Source organism: Elephas maximus, chromosome 19 (assembly GCF_024166365.1).
Source record: "Elephas maximus indicus isolate mEleMax1 chromosome 19, mEleMax1 primary haplotype, whole genome shotgun sequence".
In the NCBI taxonomy this organism is placed as follows: Eukaryota; Metazoa; Chordata; class Mammalia; order Proboscidea; family Elephantidae; genus Elephas; species Elephas maximus.
Genome location: NC_064837.1, coordinates 65,703,276 through 65,726,255, shown reverse-complemented (window position 1 = coordinate 65,726,255; position 22,980 = coordinate 65,703,276). Strand labels below are relative to the sequence as shown.

At 43.2% G+C, this 22,980-nt stretch overlaps 1 protein-coding gene across 1 annotated transcript in view; it reads left to right on the top strand.

Annotated features, from left to right (window-relative positions):
• The first annotated feature begins 1,097 nt into the window (after positions 1 to 1,097).
• GRB2 (growth factor receptor bound protein 2) overlaps positions 1,098 to 22,980 on the top strand; it is a 79,447-nt gene continuing 57,564 nt past the window's right edge. Inside the window, exons 1-2 of the mRNA XM_049858883.1 lie at positions 1,098 to 1,286; positions 9,993 to 10,207. Coding sequence (XP_049714840.1) covers positions 10,130 to 10,207 — 78 coding nt within the window. The 5' untranslated portion in view covers positions 1,098 to 1,286; positions 9,993 to 10,129. The remainder of the gene's footprint in view (positions 1,287 to 9,992; positions 10,208 to 22,980) is intronic.

Genomic DNA, 22,980 nt, shown 5'->3' with positions numbered 1-22,980 from the left:
CTTCGACTTGCAGACTAGGCAACTCTTCTCTAAATCGTAAACTGCTGAAAGCGGAGGTTCTGTCTGGTTCATCTTTTAGCCTGCAGAGTGCATTGCCAGCAATTGCTGATCAATAAATATCTGGTGAAAGAACAATTCCTCTTCCTTATTTCAATAGGCTTATTTTCTCTATAGAATCAGATGTTTGGTTATTCTCATCACCATGCCATTTTGCCGGTTTCCAGAGAGCACATTCACGTTAGATGTGTTCTGTTGCCTCCTTTAATTGGAATACGCGTTTGGAACTGAAAAGAGGAGTTTTTTCTCCAAGTCTCAGCTTCTGCCACTCCAGGGTACTCACCCGCCTCGTGCAACCATCGAACTACTTAGCATAGCACAGCACAGGACATTCTCTCCCGCCTCTGTTACCGTTGCCTGGGATGCCCTTACCCTGGCGAACTCCTACTCGTCCTCCAAGACTCAGCTCAAACGTCACATCACCTTTTCTGTGAAGGTTTTCTACCGTGGGCTGAATGGTGACCCCTCCTTCCATCCTTTTCCCGTTTTCCGCAATCCCCAAATAATTACAGCAGTGCTTATAGCATTATTTGCTTACTTTTGTTCAACTTCTCTAGGCTGTGGATTCCTCGAGGGCCGGATTTTTGTTCGTCATTGTATCTTATATACTTAGCACATAGTAGGCACACGATTCCATCAAAGTGAACCAGAGCGTTAATTCACCCAACACTGCAGTTTGTATGGACCGGACTCTCAAACATTTCAAGACCTGGTTCTCTATTTGGAGAAGCTTCATACTGCAGGGAGCGTTTTTGTTTTTGTTTTGTTTTGTTTCATTACCTTGGGTTGCTGAAAGGGAAACGGAAAGTGATTACGGTCTGGCAAGAAGTACACCTTCAGGTCTGAGGCGTAATTTACTCGCTCTGGCACCGAGCGGGTTACAGCGGCCCGGGGGCGGAGCCAGCCCGGTGCCACGGGCTGCGGGGCGGTCTGACGCGTGCGCCCTGGCACGCCGCTCGGCTCCATTCGCGGAGGCCCGGCCGCGGAGGTGCGCTTGCGCTTTGGGCCTCTTCCGCCGGGGGGAGTCTCGCGGGGGCGGTACGCGGCAGTTCTCGCGGGACCCCGACGAGGAGCGGAAGCGAGGCGGCTCTGCTGCTTCTGCGACCCGGCGGCTGTGGGGGTGACGGCGGCGGGAACAGGAGCTGCCCTCGGGGAGTAGCAGCGGGATCGGCGGCCGCTCGCACCGCTCGGAGGGGCCGGTCGGGCCGGAGCGGAGTCGCTGCGCCACGGTGAGTTCGGGCGGCGTCGCTCGGCGCTGCTCCGATGCTTCTTCCTCCCCGCTCGGCAGCGGGAGGCGGCACCCGGCCGGGCCCGGGAGTCCGGGCGGGCGACGAAGGGCGGAATCCCCGAGGTTCCGACTCCATGCTTCCCTTTTTGGGGTGGTTCCTTTCTGGGCACCGTCCTCCCACGGCTTTTGGCTCTGGGCAGAGTCGCGACCCGGGGGAAGGGGCCGGGGGCTCTCTGGGTGCCTCTCGGTTAAATCTAGTGCCTTCATGGTGAGGGTGTGCGCAGATGGGGCCCGGGAGGAGCCGGAGAGGCCCTGGGTGCTAATTCTGTGAGTCAGCCTGACTTCGCCCTGGAGGTGGGGGATCCGGATCAGGCTGCAAGCGCGGGGATGCTCCTGCGACCTGAACGGCCACCACGTCACCATCTCTCGGTGTCTTTGGCCCGAATTTTGCAAGGGAATCCACTAACCCTGTTAGTACCGGGAGCTAGAACGTTTGCTGCCGGAGCCAGTAGAAAATCAAGCCCAACCCGTTGCCGTCGAGTGATTCCGACTCATAGCGACCCTATAGCGAGAGTATAACTGCCCCACAGTGTTTCCAAGGAGCGCCTGGTGGATTCGAACTGCCAACCTTTTGGTTAGCAGCGGAACTATTAACCACTACGCCACCAGGGTTTCCGGAGCCAGTAAGGATGCCCTTTATTTCTATCTCTAACTTTTCGAGCGTCTCTTTAAAAAATATGTCAGGAAAAATAAGCAGCAGTTGGCTGGCACGCTCCGAGGAAAGATTTCGGCCAGAGGGAAGTCCTGGTATTTGTCGTTGGGAACGCTCTGCGTGTATATATAGCTGTAAACTATCTGACTTACGGCTTGTTTAGAAACTTATCCAAGGCTGATTTCAAGTGTTATAAAAATGCAATTTGCAGAGGAGCTGAAGTGCACTGGAGGTCTAACTTTGGGTGCTGTTGACTCGGAAAAGAGTCAAAGAGACGAGAGAAATTAGCGTTAATCTATTTTGGCTTTCTTGTCTGTCGTTGTGCTTTTTCAGTTATTGCCTTCCGTTTATTGCTGCTTCTCTCACTTGCCCTACAGACGCTAAATGCTTACTTGTGTAATGCAAGTCATTTGCCTCCCCCCCCTTTTTTTCTTCCCTAACCTACTTCCCCTTCCTCTTTCCTCTCCCCTCTCGGTACAGTTTTTCTTTCAAAAGAGGTTTCTGCCGTTGGGCGCAGTTCGTTTTCTCCCTCATTTAAAGATCCCGTTTTCTTGCACGGGAAAACACCCGCTTTCCTGCTTTCATTCCTTTACTTTTAAGCTTCCACTGTGTTCCTTCAGTCAGCCAGCAGGGTTGCTAGAGAGCCGTGTGACACTGGAGTTCTCCCCCTGGGAACTGGTAGGCTCAAAGAATTGAATTCATCAGTAAGCAATCGATACTGCCGCTAGGTCCAGGTGTGGTTTGCTTCTGTTACGTGTGTTTTCGCTTTTCCTTCACTTTATGGTCGTGTTTTTGTGCCCGCTTTTGCTTCTCTTCCTGTGTGTCTTTTATACTTGTGAGGAAGATGGGGTCCATTTGGGGCTTAGATGACTTCTTTATAATTTTTAGTGGGGGTGGTTAATGCTAAAAGATGAAAATCGGTTATAAACCTGTGTTAGAATAAAGATGAGAAAAATGTATGGGAATAAAATTTATTCAGACCATTGATAAATCAGTTAAAGCCAAGCCAGTGTGATTGTTGTCAGTTGCCATCAAGTCAGTTCCGACTCACAGCGACTGAACACTGCCGGTCCTGCGCCATCCTCACAATCTCTTTGCTGTGCTTGAGCCCATTGTTGCAGCCACCGTGTCATATAAAAACCAGAAAACCAAACCCCTTGCTGTCGAGTCGATTCCGACCCATAGCGACCCTATAGGGCAGAGTAGAACCGCACCGTAGGGCTTTTAAGGAGTGGCTGGTGGATTCAAACTGCCGACCTTTTAGTTAGCAGCTGTAGCTCTTAACCACTGGGCCACCAGGGTACTTCTTTTTTCTTTATCAGACTCCTTTCTCTATCTGTTGTAATTAGTCGTTTTTTTTTTTTTTGCCAAAAAGAAATACCTTGATTTGTTCTGTTGCCCCTTCCGGTGTTTATAATTTATGAATCCCAAGATTAAAAAAAGACATTAATTCTTGTAATCAGCCTTCTTTGATGCCAAAATCAAGCGTTTAAATAAATGTTCGAGACAGTTTACTTCCTCAGCAAGTGTATTCAGATTTGGGAGGCGTACTTTTTAAAATTTTTGAATGGTATTAGTTTTTTTTTTAATTTGAATGCTATATTAGTTAATGATAACTTTTCAGTGTTTCTTATTATCATGTTGGCTGTGCAGCAAGTGTGTTCTAATTGTTGCGTAAATGAGAAGAGTCACGTATTTTGGAGAAATGGGGTTAATACAGAATTGAAAACCACCATACTCTCCTGAGAGAAATGAAGTTCCCTGACTCCAGAAGTATCCTGCAGCACTACTGAATGACCATTGAGATGCTTTTCTTTTTTCTTAAATTTGTCGAGGCTGCCTTTTTCCCAGTTGTGCCAGTTGAATACATATTATTTTCACTTTATGCAAAAACATTGTAGTATACTATCAGGAATGCAAATTTTAACATTTGGTTAAGGCACCCTTTTGTAGTACAGCAGCGATTCTTAAAATTTGGTATGCGTAAGAATCACCTGGGGAGCTTATTTAAAATCAAGTTTTGGGCCTAAGGCCACTATGTTGTAGAACTCCAGGGGGCACCCCACGGTAAATCAGTCTCTGAATGGGGTGATTTGGTGCAGATGGTCTGTGGGCCCAAACTGTTAGGATGCAGCCCTAAAGTAATGAGAACTGGAGAGTGGCCTAAAATTATTCAACTTACTTACACTTCATGGATATGTATGTATGTATACAATATATAGCCACTTACTCTGTTAGAAGTCTAAGAAGTGACCATAGATGTGATTAGTTTTTATGTATGTAAATATCTGAGCATTGTTAGGACTGTGATGTGGAACAGTTTGTTTTTTTTTTTTAATAATTTTTATTGTGCTTCAAGTGAAAGTTTACAAATCAAGTCAGTCTCTCACATGAAAACCCGTATACACCTTGCTATACCAATTACTCTCCCCCTAAAAAAAAAAAAAAAAAAGTTTTTTTTTTTTTTTTTTTAATGAGACAGCCTGCTCTCTCCCTCCACTCTCTTTTCCTGTCCTTTTCGCCAGCTTCTAACCCCCTCCACCCTCTCATCTCCCCTCCAGGCAGGAGATGCCAACATAGTCTCAAGTGCCCACCTGACCCAAGAACCTCACTCCTCACCAGCATCCCTCTCCAACCCATTGTCCAGTCCAATCCATGTCTGAAGAGTTGGCTTCAGGAATGGTTCCTGTCCTGGGCCAGCAGAAGGTCTGGGGGTCATGAGCACCGGGGCCCTTCCAGTCTCAGTCAGACCATTAAGTCTGGTCTTATGAGAATTTGGGGTCTGCATCCCACTGCTCTCCTGCTCCCTCTGGGGTTCCCTTTTGTGTTCCCTGTCAGGGCAGTCATTGGTTGTAGCTGGCTGGACACCTTCTAGCTCTTCTAGTCTCAGGTTAATGTAGTCTCTGGTTCACATGGCCGTTCCTGTCTCTTGGGCTCATAATCACCTTGTGTCCTTGGTGTTCTTCATTCTCCTTTGATCCAGGTGGGTTGAGACCAACCGATGCATTTTAGATGGCTCCTTGCTAGTATTTAAGACCCCAGATGCCACTCTTCAAAGTGGGATGCAGAATGTTTTGTTAATAGATTTTATTATGCCACTTGACTTAGATGTCCCCTGAAACCATGATCCCCAGACCCCTGCTACGCTGGCCTTCAAAGCATTCAGTTTATTCAGGAAACTGCTTTGCTTTTGGTTTAGTCCAATTGTGCTGACCTCCCCTGTATTGTGTGCTGTCTTTCCCTTCACCTAAAGTAGTTCTTATCTACTATCTAATTAGTGAATCCCGCTCTTGTAACCACAAAAGAATGTTTTCTCCTCAGTTTGAACTGTTTCTCAAGTTCTTATAATAGTGGTCTTATACAATATTTGTCCTTTTGCAACTGACTAATTTCACTCAGAGTAATGCCTTCCAGGTTCCTCCATGTTATGAAATGTTTCACAGATTCCTCACTGTTCTTTATCGATGCGTAGTATTCCATTGTGTGAATATACCATAATTAATTTATCCGTTCATCTGTTGATGGGTCCTTTGGTTGCTTCCATGTTTTTGCTATTGTAAACAGTGCTGCAATAAACATGGGTGTGCATATATCTGTTCTTATAAAGGCTCTTATTTCTCTAGGATATATTCCAAGGAGTGGGATTGCTGGATGGTATGGTAGTTCTAGTTCTAGCTTTTTAAGGAAGCGCCAAATTGATTTCCAAAGTGGTTGTACCATTTGACATTCCCACCAGCAGTGTAGAAGTGTTCCAGTCTCTCCACAGCCTCTCCAACATTTATTATTTTGTGTTTTTTGGATTAATGCCAGCCTTGTTGGAGTGAGATGAAATCTCATTGTAGTTTTGATCTGCATTTCTCTAGTGGCTAATGATCGTGAACATCTCCTCATATATCTGTTAGCTACCTGAATGTCTTCTTTAGTGAAGTGTCTATTCATATCTTTTGCCCATTTTTTAATTGGGTTATTTGTCTTTTTGCAGTTGAGGTTTTGCAGTATCATGTAGATTTTAGAGATCAGGCGCTGCTCAGAAATGTCATAGCTAAAAACTTTTTCCTAGTCTGTAGGTAGTCTTTTTACTCTTTTGGTGAAGTCTTTGGATGAGCGTAAGTGTTTGATTTTTAGGAGCTCCCAGTTATCTGGTTTTTCTTCTATGTTCTTTATAATGTTTTCTATAGGAACAGTTTAATTTTAAAGTTTATACTTAATGCAGCCCGGTTACGGTCGAGTCAGTTCCGACTCATAGCAACCCTACTTAATAGGGCTGTTAATTAGCCTATCAGAGGGCTCTTCTGATCCCCCTCTAGACAGAAGGTCTAGATTTACCGTTAGGCCACATGGACTGCTGTTTGAAGAGACTGGTTATGCTAGTTAACGCTTCCTGAGCACTTACTATGCCAGAGACTGTGCTAAGCGTGCATCATTTCTTTCAATGGTCAAAATGACCTTATAAGGTAGATGCTGAAAATACTGAGGATTAGAGAATCTTTAACTGTTTCCCCAGTGCCAACCACCCAGTTATTAAGTGGCAAAGCTGCAATTGAAACTAGATCTAACACCAGAGTATCAGTAAGCCTTTGGGTTTTCATTCTTTCTGACTAGAAAGTAGCACGTACTTACTGTAAAAACAATGAAAATACAATTGAGCTGTATAATGTAGAGTGTGAAAGTATTCTGTGGTCTGACTCCCAGAGATAATCATAGTTAACCTTTAGAACTTTTTTTAGTGCACACTTATATATGTTATTTTTGTTTTACAGAAATGGGATAAGCTGTATCTTCTGCAGTTTTTTTCTTTCTTTTTTTTTGACCCTGGTGGCGCAGTGGTTAAGAGCTACTGCTGCTAACCAAAAGGTTTGCAGTTGGAATCCACTGGCTGCCCCTTGGGAGCCCCATGGGGCAGTTCTACCCTGTCCTGTAGGGTTGGAATCGACTTGACAGCAATGGATTTTAACGTATTTTGGTACTTACGTAGAAAGATATTCCAAAGGTACACTTGTGGATACTGGTGAGGTATGTTATGTATTTCGTACACTGTGTTTCAGATTTTTTTTTTATTGTGGTAAATATGCAGGTAAGAAAACATTTGCTATTTCAACCATCTTCACGTCCACAGCAAAGTGACACTAAGTATGTCCATCATGTTGTTCAGCGTGCACATTGTGTTTCTGTCACTGGTTCAGTGAGATAAACCTTGGAAACGGGATTGCTTGACCAAGGGTATACATTTAAAAATTGTCAGTGGGTATTACCAAATTACTCTCCAAGAGATGGACTGATTGATTCTCTGCCAGAATGTACACTCTGTGATGGTTTATTATTACAATTCAGTACCAAGCACACTGTCTGGCATATAATAGCCGCTCAAATATACGTTGACTGAAGCAACACTGGTAGGGTAATTTTTACTTGGCACAGCCACAGAAGTATTGAGTGTACTTGGTCTTTATATTCTATCAAACTATGTCACAAAGCAATAGTTGCTTGAAACGCGAATTTCAGAACACAGATTTCAAGAGTATTCATCTGTTTAAGCTTTTTCAAAGAAACCTGTGGTAGATAAGTTGGGGTAGCAGCAGAAAAATTTCAGTTAATAAACAAAAATGTTGAAACTATTTTTTTTTTTTTTGCTGTGGTTGTTCAATTACAATGCAGTTGTCTTAAATACTGAGTGACACAAATTTATGCCGTTACCTTTTGGGTTTCTGTCTGATTTCTATTTTTCAAAACGGAAACTCCTGATTTTTTCGTATTTGCTCAGTGACTCTTCAGCTTCCCATCGTTGATACATAGGCTCAAACAATCAGACCTGAAGACCCATTAAAATGAACAGGAAATGAATGCCGGGAAAACTTGAAGGGTTGTACAAAAAAAGGAAGCTTGGTTGTAGTTCATATTTAAATCATCAATGAATAGTATATCATAATGTAATACTACTAAGCCCAAGTATGTGACATTGCTGAGACAAGGCAAAGGGGGGAAATTGGCAGGGGTGGGACAGCTCAAGCTCAGTCCTCATCTTCTAGGTGATAGGTAATAGCTAGAATAAGTTCAGAAACAGCAGTAGAAGCATCTTGTTTAGAAATACTGGAAGTAAATACAAAGAGAAAGCTAAAAAAAAAAAAATGGAGGGTGTTGGCATAGGGAACTGCTCTTTTGATACTTTGACTTGTAACATTTTATACTGGGTTAGTTTGGTAAAAATGAAGTAACTATGGGGAGTGTAAGTAAAGGGCATTTAAGGACAGAAAAGTGAATGCTCTGAGACTGATCTTTGTGTTTTTGTGTGTTTGCCAGAACTCTGCTTTGCTCTGTTACAGAGCTGCGTGGGAGAGCCCAGGTGAGGCCTGGTAGGATACACATTGGTTTAGTAGTTCCCTGCAGCAGACTGTTTGCCTTTCAGAACTTGACCTAAGGACTTTTTTGTTACCAGGTGATTTCTTTCCTCCTTGGTAATACTCTTCTCTGCCTCATCTCAGTATCCCCAGTTGCTTTCCTGCCTAGTTCATCTGCAGCTATGCTTGATTAATGCCCTGTGGTTAACTTTAGGACAAAAGACTAATAATCACTGGTGCCCCTGAAATGTGCTCTCTGCTAGGTGATAATTATTCAGAAGAGGTGTCACTGTAAATGTCCCCATTCTGCCAGTGTGGTTTGCTGCTTTTGTTTAGCATGCATGAAAACAGTGACTGAGCAAACAAGAGGAGGCTCTATTTTTCCTGAGTTACGCAAAGGCAGAGGTTGTGCCCCATCTTTGTGGTCGGAGAGACGCCTTACTACAGCAGGGGTTGTCGCGCTGCCCACAGGTCACCATCACCTGGGACACTGAGGGTCTTTACAGAATCTTCTCCGAAATGCAGTTTGGGTCGGCTTAGTATTCCTCTTGGTCTGAGAAAAGAAGCTGCTGTCAGGGTACCTAATTGAGAGAGACTTCTGTTTGACCTGCCATCATCCCCCTGCGTGTTCTTTCCCCATACAAGGTTCTTGGCAGCTCAGATTCTGAAAAGGGATTCCTTTCCAGTAGAAGTCAGGATTTGAGCTTTGCTCCTTAGGCTAGTTAGAAATAATGTGGCCATTTCTGGAATGCTCAAGTTTACTCATCTATTTCAGGGATTGGTGGGGACCCCAAGAATGTCTTGTATTCAAGGCCAAGGGAGCTTTATAGCAGAGCCATCTCCACCAGCAGGAAGCCCCGGTGACCTGAGCTTGCTGATCGTAGTTTGGAAGTGGAAGCTGGAGGGCCACCTGTGCCCATCGTAGTACCAGAAAAACCCACTGCCGTCGAGTCCATTCTAACTCATAGCGATCCTACAGGACTGAGTAGGGCTGCCCCACAGAGTTTCCAAGGAGCGCCTGGCGGGTTCGAACTGCGGACCTCTTGGTTACCAGCGGTAGTACTTAACCACTACGCCACCAGGGTTTCCGCCCATCGTAGTAGATGGCATGAAAAAGGAGTTTCTAGGTCCGCTTTCTCCGTTTTCTTAGGAGCCGACCAAGGTTTGGTTGCTAAGAGTAAAGCAACTCAAGACCAAAGCTTGCGTTGCTTGCTCTTGATTGTGCAGTAGGGGACCCAGCATTTTCCGGAAACCAGAAGGGGTGGGGGGGTTAGGGAGCTAGGCCTATTTAACCGAGGCCAGGGGGTGCCATCCCCAAGAGGAGGTGCAGAGCAGAGCAGAGTGCAGCTGCGAGGGAGGAAAGGCGGAGACTGCCCGGGACCACGGCTGGTCTGTGCACCGCGCACACCCAGTGGGAAGGAAGAGGAAATGTGCGCTGGGAGCGCTCAGCAGCCGCCGCCATTGGCCGCCGGGCCTGTCAGTCGCCTGGGGGCTGAGGCTGGAAAGAGGAAGAAGGGGATCCGGGCTTCTGCCTGGAAGGGAGGGAGGAGGCCGAGCCCGGCGAGCCAGGGGGCGTGGGGGCTGGGACAGGGGCTGAGCGGCAGGGCGGGGCTGCCGTTGATCTCCTCCACTTCTCTTAATGGTCCCTCTTCTGCTTCAGGGTGGCATTGTGTGTCCCAGAGTGCAGGAGCGCGTCCCAAAAGAGAGGCGAGGCCGGGCCGCAAGCACTGGGTTGCTTCAGCAGGGAAGACTCCCTTCCCCCTGCTTCAGGCTGCTGAGCTCTGAGCAGCGCTCAGAATGGAAGCCATCGCCAAGTATGACTTCAAAGCTACCGCGGACGACGAGCTGAGCTTCAAAAGGGGGGACATCCTCAAGGTAAGTGCCGAGGCACGCTCGGTGCAGAGCTGGCCTCTCCTTGTCCTCCCCTCCTTTCTCTGCCCTGGTAACACACAAAGAAGCCTGCTCCTCCTCTCACCTCACACCTTAACATTTACCTTCCTTTTGGATCTGGATAGCTGGGGAGAAGGGCTGAGTAGAATATTAAGTGTGACTTAAGTGAGTTGGTGTGGTGTGTGGGCTTTAACTGCCTTTGTGTGGCTGCCTCGAGTATTTCTGCTTGCTCGTTGGTACTTGTGATATTGCAAGTAAAGGCTGATATGGTTGTGGTAAGAAAGTGTAAAAATCAGAGGGGTCTTTGTTTCTCTTTAAAAGACTTAAACTTGAAGCATTTATGTAAAAGCATTTGATCAGTGTTTTACAGAGCCCGAAGATTGTTGCATCCTAGAATGTAACCCTGGTGGTTCAGACATAATTTCTCCTAGTTCAGAGGTGGTCAGCAGGATGTGCCAGAACTCAGTAAAGAACCTCAGTGTGTTTTTATTCTCGGTGAAAAAGCAAGTGGAGCTCCAAATGATAAGGCTCAACTTGCTATTGTGTGCATCAGATTTTGATTTTCTTAAAAGAAACTTGATAAGCAATTATTCCACGTTAAAGTCTAATTGCAGAAAAGAAACCTGCTGACAGTTTAAAAATAAGCCTCTTTACAGTTTGCAGCTCATTTTGAGCCCCACTATTTACCCAAGGATTTGCTCTTGACCTGGCACATGTTAATTATGTTGTTTACCCAGTTGACTGAAGCAGTTTGCCCTTTCGGAGATGTAATTTATTCTTACAAAGGTGGGTGTTATCAGTGTGTCACCTTTCTTTTTATTATCATTATTCTGCTTTTGGTAAAAATGTACTTGTCAACACATGCTTTAACAGTTTCTACGTATAGCATTCAGTGACACTGGTTACATTCTCCACATTGTGCCAACATACTTGTTATTTCTGCTGTAGTTGTTTCATCCCCATTAATGTAGACTCACTGCCTCTTAAGCTCATCTCTCCTTTTAGAGTTACTGTTGTCCCTTTGGTCCCATGTAGATACTTTTTTAAAAGATCACAATACTTAAGGTGACATTCTTTACTTTTTGAACTGAATTTGTTTGTTGGAAGAGGACTTATGGGAATAGTTTCCAATCCAGGTTCCAAGGATATCCCAGTGCAGTATGTCAGCTTTAAATGAGGAAGACCCCAAGTTTAATGTTTAAGTGTTCTATGTGTCTCAAGTTTTGACTTTTTTTCCCTCTGTCTGATTATTAGGAAACCCTGGTAGCATAGTGGTTAAGAGCTACGGCAGCTAACCAAGAGGTTGGCAGTTCGAATCCACCAGGCGCTCCTTGGAAACTGTATGGGGCAGTTCTACTCTGTCCTGTAGGCTCGCTGTGAATTGACTGAACGGCAGTGGGTTTGGTTTGGTTTTTTTTTTTTTTTGGTCTGATTATTATTAGGACTTTGCCACCCATTTGTTTAACCCTAATGAAATTCTTAGAATTTTATAAAGAAGACAGTGAAAATGTAAAAATATGGTCCTTTATAAAAGGACTTTTCTTTCTTTTTTTAAGTTTTATGGACCTACTTATAGTTACCATTTTGCTCTCATTGGCCAAAAAGAAAAGTTCTACTCTGAGGTTGCCTGCGCAGTAGCTTCTTAGTGTTAGAAACGTAGATGGCACTTCGTAGGTGATACTGAAAAGCCGTTTAAGGGGAAGAAAACTGTGTGAGTGTGTGCGCAAGCCTGCATGCTTTTGAAAGCTATTTTTATGACGTATAACTCTTTTGAAGGTATTCTCAAAGTCATTACTAAATTGTCAGGAAGCAGACAGGCCACCTATGAGTTTTAGGATGACATAGATCTTCTGTTTCCTTAGAGAGCTAGAAATTGGAGTAAATGTAACTCCATAGTGCTAAAGTACCCTGTATCATTGGTGTACAAAGGGGATTATTTGATGTTTTCATAGCGATTACAGATTTCAGCAGATAATCTGCTCACGATATAATAAGATTGGCTTCTCAAGTAACCATGGTGAGTTCTGTATAAAAACTCTCGGGGCCGAGTTTTTTTTTTTTTTTAACACTTAAAATTTCTCCATTAAGCTTACTTTAGAACTTGAATCTGGAAAGCTGGCAATTCATACTTTTCTCTAAGTCTAAATATGTTGCCTGTTTAGCACTGAAGCAACAAATTAAAACAAAACCAGCATGTGGGGTCTCTTTAAGAATTTTTAGACAAGAACTTTCCCTGGTGGCTGTCACTGAAGCCTGTCTAGATGGTGAGCATTTTCTGCATTGTCCAATTTAAATTTCTAAACTTCTAGACAGGCATAAAACTCTGCTCTTCCATCCTGTAATTACGGCAGATGGCTCTGGACCATTCCTCCAGCAGCACAAATTTTTCAGAAACTTACATAATGGGGGAGAAAGTGAATCAGAGTGCTCACCTTTATTTTCAGGTTTTCTTGGGGGAGAGAGAAAAATACATACATTTGGTTTTTTCCAATTTGGTAGATAACTGGGCCATGAAGTCATAATGCCGTTATTGCTTTTGAACAGTGGCCATGAGCTGTTTGTTAGTAATCTTGTGGCTTCACTCCAACAACAGCAAAAAAAAGTGACGATACAGTAGTTGCCCTTTGTCTACTAACTATGATACAGCTGAGTGAAGAGGAGACATTGCTTTGTTTTAAGAGCCATTAGTAAAACAGCAGAGTCTTCCTCATTTGATTCTTCTAGGAGTAACTGGCTTCATTTGAGTGGCTTCGATTTGATTTGATAACTCTTTTGAGCCAAAACCTGTTTAGAAGTGACTAGAATAGCGCTGACTGGTTTAACGTGATTGAAATGGGGATATATTTGCCTTCCCTTAACGACGAGGATGTGTGCATTTGGGTGTGGGATACATTTTATTTGAAGACATTGAAATAGAGAGGTGCGTAGCCCTCTACTCTGACCTGGAGTTCAGAAGGGTCACACTACCCCAGTGTTCCTGGTTAACTCCAGGTTAACTCTTGGTTAACGTTGACTCCTGTGCACCAGCGGACCACCTCTTTACTTTCTACCTACACATTCACCTGTACTCTCTGGAGAAAAGAGAGGAAAATAACATTTTACCGGGAGCCTAAAATGGAACAGAATGCTTCAGTATATACCTGCCTTTGTTACTTTCCCTCTTACAAAAGCTTGTTTTTTTCCTTGCTTAGGAGTGGCACACTGGGGCAGAAAAATGGGAGGAATTGCTCTTCTCTTGTAAGTTTTAGGTTTTGCATGGCTGAAATGAACCTAAATTTTGTCACCACCATAGGGCAGGCTTCAGAAAACCCAGAGCCCTGGTGACGCAGTGGTTAAGAACTTGGCTGCTAGCCAGGAGGTCGGCAGTTCAAATCCACCAGCTGCTCCTTGGAAACCCTGTGGGGCAGTTCTTACTCTGTCTTGTAGGGTCACTATGAGTTGGTACTGACTCGATGGCAGTGGGTTTGGTTTTTGGTGGTTTTGAGATAACCCCAAGGATTCTCTGTGATGAGCTGCTCTACCTTCCGGTTTTGCAGCCAAGCGCTTTAACCATTGCGTCACCAAGGCTCTCCAGTAAACAAGACCCTCAGTAATCTACTGTAGAGCACCTAAGAATTGTAGTTGCCGTTTAGAAGCTGATGTACACTAATCTCAGACGGTGCGGTGCAGGAATGAAAGATAATCTTGAGCACGCAAACCTGTGTTCATTCCGTTCTTGCTTTCTGTCGGGGCAGACCTTCGACTCCAGAAGAGAGCCAGTTTCCTGCTTAGAAATAGGTCTAGAGTTCACATTCGGCTCTCTTCTGCGTTCTTCTATCACACTGTAGTCTGGCCTGTTTCAGTCCCTCACATTTACCAGGCATCTCCTTGAGTCAAGTCCTGGGGCTGGGGAAGAAATAGAAGATGTACTTTCTCCCTTCAGGAACCCTAAAATCAAATAAGCAGTATAACAGTACAAGGCAGTATATAAAATTAGAAGATTTGTGGAACAAGAAGAAATCTTTCAAAAATCTCTTAATCTGGATTTTTACCATTTTACAGATGAGGAAATGGTGGCCCAAGAGGCTCCATGATTTATCCAAGCTCACACAACCATTAGTAGTAGTGAGGTGGTGTTGATGGAATGCTAACATTGTGTCCCGCACTGTAACTGCTAGAGTAATTCAGGAAAGGAAGAGATTGCTATGAGCTGACATCAGACAAAGCTATATGTGTATGAGTTGAACACATAGGTGTGACTTGAGCAGGACCTTGTGAGATGCATAGGACAGGGCTAGGTGGAGAGAGGGGAGGACATCTCAAAGGGGATGGGGAGATTGTGTTTGTGATCGAGATAGGAATGCTAGAATAAGGTTGTAAGCTGGGACATGGTGGAAACCAGGGTCGAATTGGGAGTCAGATAAGAAAAACCCAAGAAGAGTGGAGGAGATTTTAAAGCTGATGATGCAAGTGTTAAGTATGTAAAATGGACTGGGATGAGGGAAGCCTGGAGGTGGAGCTGGGAAGGTTGAAGTAGTTCGGTTGTGGGTTGAGAGATGCTGAAAGGAAAAAATAATAGAATTCCTGCCTGTCCGCCCAGCGTACTTGAATACTTCTTCTGTGTAACTGAGAAGAGAATGCCTGTTGATTGGCTGGTTGCAGTTTTCCAGCAGCTTTAAGTCCTGAACTTCAGTGCGTGAGTTGCATTTTGAGTGTTTGAATCAGACATAAAAGATAGATTGAAGTGGAGTTTTTTCCCCACAATTTTTTTTTTTTTAATTATGCTTTAGGTGAAAGTTTACAGAGCAGATTAGTTTCTCACTAAGCAATTAATGCACGTAGTGTTTCATGACATTGGTTGCCAACCCCGTGACATGTCAACACTCTCCCCCTCTCAACCTTGGGTTCCCAGTTTCCATCCATCAGCTTTCCTGTCCCCTCCTGCCTTCTTGTCCTTGCCCCTGGGCTGATGTGCCCATTTAGTCTTGTATACATGGTTGAACTATGTGTGTTGTTTGTTTGATAGGCCTGTCTAATCTTTGGCTGAAAGGTGACCCTCAGGAGTGGCTTCAGTACTGAGTTAAAATGGTGTCCGCGGGCCATACTCTGGGGGTTTCTCCAGTCTCATGTCAGACCTGTAAGTCTGGTCTTTTTTTGTTGTTGTTATTTTCACAAAAAATTTTTTAATTTTATAACATAAATCACTATCATTTATGCTGTGAATTTTACCGCCTTTTTTTTGTTTATTGTGCTTTAGGTGAAGGTTTACCGAGCAAATCAGTTTCTAATTAAACAATTAATACGCATATTGTTTTGTGACAATTGGTTGCCAACCTTGTTTCCTTCACTGTTTCAAAGTCCTAGTTGTGAAACATTCCTGTGCCTATTGAAGAATTCTTATCAATCTTTTTTTTAGTATTATTGTTGTTGAGAATATGTACCACAAAACATACAGCAACAGCTTCCAGTGACGTTGATGTTGATTACATTCTTTGAGTTGCGAAACCATTCTCACCCTCCTCTGAGTTTGTCTTCCTCCATTAACATAAACTCACTGTCCCCTAAGGTTCCTATCTAGTCTTTCAAGTTGCTCTTGTCAATTTGATCCCTTATAGATAGTTCTTAAAAGAGCATAATGCTCAAGGCAGACATTTTAGACTATTAAGCTAAACTGTTGTTGGGTGTTAAGAAGGGTTCAGGGGATATTTTTGGTTTAAGGTTTAAAGATTACCCCAAGGCAATAATTTTGGGGATTCATCCTCCCTCCGTGGCTCCAGGAAGTCTGGAGTATATGAGAATTTGAATTCTGTTCTGCATTTCCCCCCTTTTGATCATGATGCTCTACAGAATCTTTGTAATTCTTAGTAATCTTGTTAATTAAACCCATGCTGTTGCATTTAGTCTTTAAGAATGACGACAGCTTTTTGTTTGAGTTCTCTTACAGCAAATGATTTGTGTGCCTTTCATTATATTTATTTTTTCTCCTGTCAGCTAAATAGACTACTTCCAAGTAGGTGCTGAGAATGAACTTTCAGTTCCTATGCAAGACTTTTTTGTGGAGCTGGTTGAAGACCAGTCCTGCCTCCGTTTTGGGGAAAGAAACAAGCAAGGAAATTATCCCCCCTCCGTGTCCCTCTGAGGTCTTTAAAGTTTCAAGACATTCCGATTAAAGTTACCATTGAATGTGGAGCATAAACTGTATGCCACGAAGTTATACGTTATTCCTCATCTTGCCAGCACTGATAAGTTGCTATTATTTGCCTCATTTTATGGGTGCGGAAACAGGTTCAGAGAGGTTAAGTAACTTGCTCAGATTCACACAGCTCTGTTGCTGAAACCAAACTCATTGCTGTCAGGTCCATTTCAACTCATAGCAACACTACAGGACAGAGTAAAACCGCCCTGTAGGGTTTCCAAGGAGGGACCGGTGGATTTGAACTGCGACCTTTTGGTTAGCGCCACCAGGGCTTCCACACAGCTCTAGGAAGTGACAAAGCTGGGATTTGGTCTTACACCTGGCTGCATTGCTCTCTCTGTGATACATTATGCCCCTGCTCACCACTGTCAGGAATGAGTGAGCCAAAAACCCGGAGTAGAAGACCTGCTGCGCCTACCAGCCAGGACAGGGGCAGACGTCTGTGGCACTTCTCCTGGGTGACTTCCTGGACATCCCGTCTAAAGTAAATTGACTTCGGTAGTGAAAGAAATGCAAATAAAAGCGAGGCAATTTGACAAGCAATAATATAACTAATATAGTGAGTGCTTAGTGTATCCTTGCATTAAGCTAGGTAGTTACTTAGCAACAGCAGTCCCATAAGGGCAGGTGCACTATTCCCATTTTACTGATCAGGAATCTGAGATTTAGGCTAAATAACTTGTCCAAATTTATGCTTCTAAGTAAGTGACTGAGTCTGGATTCAAATCCAGGCCTCTTTGAGTCCAGATTGTATCTTAACCACTACTCTGCAAGGCCTTTCCATTAACAAATGAGGTCAAACCAGAGAGAGAGAGAGCCTCTTTTTTTTTTTTTCCTGAATATTTTCTTTATTTATTTTTTATAATTTTTATTGTGCTTTAGGTGAAAGTTTACAAATCAAGTCAGTCTCTCACACAAAAACCCATATATACCTTGCTACACGCTCCCAAATACTCTTCCCCTAATGAGATAGCCCGCTGTCTCCCTCCACTCTCTCTTTTCGTGTCCATTTCGCCAGCTTCTAACCCCCTCCACCCTCTCATCTCCTCTCAGGCAGGAGATGCCAGCATAGTCTCAAGTGTCCACCTGATCCAAGAAGCTCAGTCCTCACCAGCATCCCTCTCCAACCCATTGTCCAGTCCAATCCATAGACATAGTTTTAATTCAATCTTACATCTTTGGACTAAATGACTTTCCTAGAGGGGGATCATCCATCCTAAGTCATGTTTGGAGAAAGACGAGAAGACAGCCAAACCAAGCTTTGTTTAGTTTCTGCTGCAGATGTTTAGCTTTAAAAGCCAGGAGGCTGCAGAGAGTGTTTGGAAAAAGGTAGTGACTTACACAGCATCCTCACTCCCGTGTGCTGCAGTAGAGGGGAAAAAAACTGTTAATTCTCTTTGGTTATTGGGGTTATAGAGAACATCAACTTTCTATAGCATGCCCTTCTGTAATGGAATGCTTCACAAGCACATAGTAGTTCTGTAACCAGAAAGCAATAAAGATGCCTTATTCTAAAAACAGCAATGCTAGGGTAGTTTTCCTGATGTCAGTTTTCAAGTTAACAAACATTGTAAGGCCAATTTTGCTCTGTTACAAAGAAAAAAAAAATCACTTCATGGGGCAGATTTGTTTTATTTAAGACTCTTGGTGCAGGAAGTACAAGTATCCTCCAGATTGTCTGGGACCATTACATAGACTTTATGTAGAATATATGCTAGTAAACTAGAAACACATTCAGCCCTTTTCTTTACAAATAAACAGCTTGGCCCCCAAACTGACTTGCTTCCCAGATTTCTAGTTCTATCTAGCTTATCTTTTTCCTGCACCTGATAGGAAAGTAATCTTATGTACTTTCTTATGTATTTATTTCATTTTGACCCAGACCAATCTCCAAACTGGATTAAAATTACTAATGTAGGCAAATTGCAGCTTTTTGAAGGTTAATTATATATTCTACCTTCTTCCTCCTCCTTTGTGTTTTGTCCATTTTTAGTTCTGGTGAGGCCTACATTTTATTATGTGTCAACTTCTATAAAGTGTTTGGATTTGGAAAGTAGAGAGACAAAGGTTTTTAATTATTGGTGGGTTTTAGTTATCTATGCTTTCCAGTTTTGCAATAAAAAAAAAATTAAGTTCCTCCACTTTATTTTTCTTAAACATTTATTAGGAAAGTGTAAAAGACAGATCACACTCCTTCCTGTCACCCAGACAACTTCTTCAAAAATAAATAAATAAATAAATAAAAACTTCACTCACTGTTAGAAAATTTATATGGTAAACTTCCTTCTCTCCCCCAAAGAAAACCACTGTTCAGTTTTTCTGTACCTTTCCAGAAAAATTCCCTTGTGATTTCTTCTTTGACTTATTAGTTATTTAGGAATATGTTGCTTAATTTCTGTTCTGTTGTTGATTTCTGTTTTAATTCCATTGTGGCTGATTTCAGTCCTGAGAAATGTATTGAAGCTTGTTTTATGGCCTCACATATGATCTGTCCTGGAGAATGTTTCACAGCGGGCTTGAGAAGAAAGTTGATTCTGCTGCCATGGGGTAGAGTGGCCTGTAGATGTCACTTAGGTCTGGTTGGTTTTTACTATTATTTTTGTTAATGTGAGTAACGGTAATTGTAGCATTTCAGTGAGTTCTTAAGACTGCTTATGCAGTGCCATGGCGAATCATAACAGCAAATTATTGAGTATCTCCTGTGTGAAGGGGGTTCTATGCTTAATGCTAAGCGTGATCCTGAGACCAGGGTTTGATGTATAAAAAGTAATGTTTATTGATACAGTCTTATAAGAGTTACGCTAAACGTGGTAAGACTTAGGTATTGAAATCTGAGGTTTTTTAGAAGAGCCCATGACTACTTTGTCCATCCAGATACACCCGACCTGTGCAGACTTTTGTTTCTAACCTTAGCAAAGCTTACTGTCAGCTCTGAAGAACTGCTGAGGTTGTCCTACAGCTCATACACTTTGAAGTTAACTTGCCTTCCAGTGTATCTGGCAGAGCTGTAAAAGTAGCTGTGAGTCTTAATGCACGGTACATGCGAGAGCTTCAGGGTGGTTGGGCTACTCCTTCTACACTTCTTACAAGACATTGGGTAAGAGCCTTCAGGCTCAAACGTAACACCCCACCCACTCCCCTAAGAAAATGCTTTATGGAAATGAGCTTCTGCTGCTCATTTTTATACAGAAAATGTGGAGTAGAGTTTTTAAGTGGGGATTACTTTTAATAGGACCTTTCCATTTATTGAAAATGGCCTGAACTTGACAGCAGTGTCTCAGTAACTTCAGAAATGGAAAAGATTGGGCCTTTTATCTTCTCCATCACCAGAATGTGAATTATATTTTGCAAGTTCGTGTATAGTCTAGAGTGATGTACATTTGAAACCTGCTGTCTGGGTGTTAGTTTCTAAAGTTTAAAAAGTCTGTGGTCAAAAGAAGTAGAATCAGGAGTGCCTTTTCATGAAACCTTTGAAGAAAAATTGCTCAAGTAAATGAAGAAGCTCAAGATTCCTCTTCATAGGTCTGAAAACGTTTACAGTGAATATTGTTTATCACATTTAAGTCTGGAAGCCATGAGATTGAGTGTTCTGTTCTTCAGTACAGAGTGACTAGAAGGAGACATTTATGCTACTGAGCTCTCAGCCAGACCCTCAACAGGCTCCCTTTATTAGGATAAAAGGAAAACCATTACAGTATTTCTACTGAATGTAGATTTTTTTGAATTAACTTTTAATTTGAAAATATTTTTAGGTTCACAGGAAAACTGCAAAGATTGTACAGAGTTCCCCTATACCCCCCACCCACTTTCCCGTTATTAACATTTTACATTAGTGTAGTACATTTGTTAAAGTTAATGAACCACTATTGATATACAGGAGCCCTAGTGGCACAGTGGTTAAGAGCTCAGCTGCTAACCAAAAGGTTGGAAGTTCAGATCCACCAGCCGCTTCTTGGAAACCTGTGGGACAGTTCTGCTCTGTACTATAGGGTCGCTGTGAGTCAGAATTGATTTGATGGCAACAGGTTTGGTTTTTTAATTGATATACAGTGAAACCTGTGAGAGCCGGAACTCAGTGGGACTGTCTTGTCTTTCCAGGTATTGCAAGTTTTCCACCTTTGACTTTTCTGTCACACCTTTTAGTGACAAATACTTGAGTTTTCCTTCTCTGATAGGTTTTTGGCTTTTGCAGGGTTTACTGTATTATTATTAACTAAAGTCCATACTTTATTCAGACTTCTTTTGTTTTTCCTGACATCCGTTTTCTGTTCCAGGATCCCATCAGGATACCTACCACGTTACGTGTAGCCATGCGTCCTTAGGTTTGTCTCGGCTGTGACAGCTGAACAAAGATTTCAAAATACACATTTATTTAAAGTTTAGTATTTGTCCTATTGACTGTTTTTCAAATTGAGGTGAAATTCACATAACGTAGAATTAACCATTTTTGAGTGTAAATTCTGTGGTATTCAGTGTACAATTCGGTAATATTTAGTGTATTCACAACGTTGTACACCCACCAGCTCCCTCGTTTCTTTTGACTCTGATACTCCCTACTTAGTGACAGATGATTTTCTGAAAGCTTATAAATTAATTGGCATTTCTGTGGAAGATGTTCTTTCTCATGTGATGGATGTTAATGACATTTTAAGGCTGAACTACCAACTCTTTTTTTTTTTTTTTTTTAATTGTGCTTTAAGTGAAAGTTTACAGTCAAGTCAGTCTCTCTTACAAAAACTTATATACACCTCGCTATGTACTCCTAGCTGCTCACGTCCTAATAAGACAGCACGCTCCTCCTCTCCACCCTATATTCCCTGCATCCATTTATCCAGCTCCTGTCCCCCTCTGCCTTCTCATCTTGCCTCCAGACAGGAGCTTCCCACATAGTCTCACGTGTCTACTTGAGCCAAGAAGCTCTCCTCACCAGTATCATTTTCTGTCTTATAATCCAGTGAAGTCCTTGTCTCAAGAGTTGGCTTCAGGAATGGTTCTAGTCTTGGCTAACAGAGGGTCTGGGGACCCTGACCTTTGGGGTCGCTCTAGTCTCAATCAGACCATTAAGTCTGGTGTTTTTTTTTTTTTAAAGGAGAATCTGAGGTCTGCCTCCCACTGTTCTCCTACTCCATCAGGGATTCTCTGTTGTGTTCTCTGTCAGAGCAGTCACCAGTTGTAGCTGGGCACCATCTAGTTCTGGTCTCAGGCTGATGTAGTCTCTGGTTCATGTGGCCGTTTCTGTCTCTTGGGCTCATATTTACCTGGTGTCTTTGGCGTTCTTCATTCTCCTTTGCTCCAGGGGGGTTGAGACCAGTTGATACATCTCACATGGCACTTGTTAGTGTTTAAGACCCCAGATACCACTCACCAAAGTGGGATGCAGAAAGTTTTTGTAATACATTTTGTTATGCCAGTTGACCTAGATGTGTCCTGAAACGTTGGTCCCCAGACCCCTGCCCTGCTACTCTGGCCTTCGAAGCGTTTGGTTGTATTCAGGAAACTTCTTTGCTTTCTGTGTAGTCCTGTTGTGCTGACCTCACCTGTATTGTGTGTTGTCTTTCCCTTCACCTAAAATAGTTCTTGTCTACTATCTAATTAGTGAATACCCCCTCCCTTCCTCCCCACCCTCGTAACCATCAAAGAATATTTTCTTCTGTGTTTAAACTATTTTTTGATGAACTGCCAGCTCTTAAGCGTACATGTACCTGAAATTTACATAGTACTCTAAACTGTGCTGTTAAGTACTGTAACCACTAGCCATATGTGGCTCTTTAAATTTAACTAAAATTAAATTTAAAATTCAGCTCCTTGGTCCCTCTGGCCAGATTTCAAGCGGTCGGTAGCCCCATGTGGCTCATGGCCTCTGTATTGTACAGTGCAGATACTGGACATTTCCTTCATGGCAGAACGTTATTGGGCAGCTCTATATAAAATGTCACTGCCCAAATCACTTTTCGTGTTGAGTGTTTTGAATTTCACTTTGAAATACCAGGAATCATATCTCCCTTTCACTGGAAAGCATGGATGGTTACCTGTGTCTTTGGAGGTGAAGGCCTTGGGCGGAATTGGGGCGAGAGTGGGAAAGTTGAGTGTTCCATGGACTGCGAGTAGAATTGGGGTGGGGTTCTTGTGTGCCTTCCCTGGCTGCACTGCTCCCTTTCCTTGTGAACCTTTGTTTTCCCAAACCCTCTTCTGCACCGCCCTGCACTTTTCCACTGCCAGCCTGTGCCAGGGCCAGTACTGGAACCTGTTGGCACCCAGTAGTGCATCTGAAAATTGAAGTAGCAGAGGTCTGTCAGCTGGGGTGGACTGTAAGACGCTCTCAAGTCTAGCGCTGCATCTTCAAAGCTGGGTTCCTTGTGTTATTAGAAAGGAGCCCTGGTGGCGCAATGGTTAAGCACTTGACTGCTTATCACAAGGTTGGAGGTTCGAGCCAGCCACCTGTGGCTCCACAGGAGAAAGGACTTGGCAGTCTGCTTCTGTAAAGGTTATAACCTTTAAAACCCTATGAGGCAGTTTTACTCTGTCATATAGGGTGGCTGTGAGTCAGAATCGACTTGACGGCAGTGGGTTTGGTTTTGGGTTT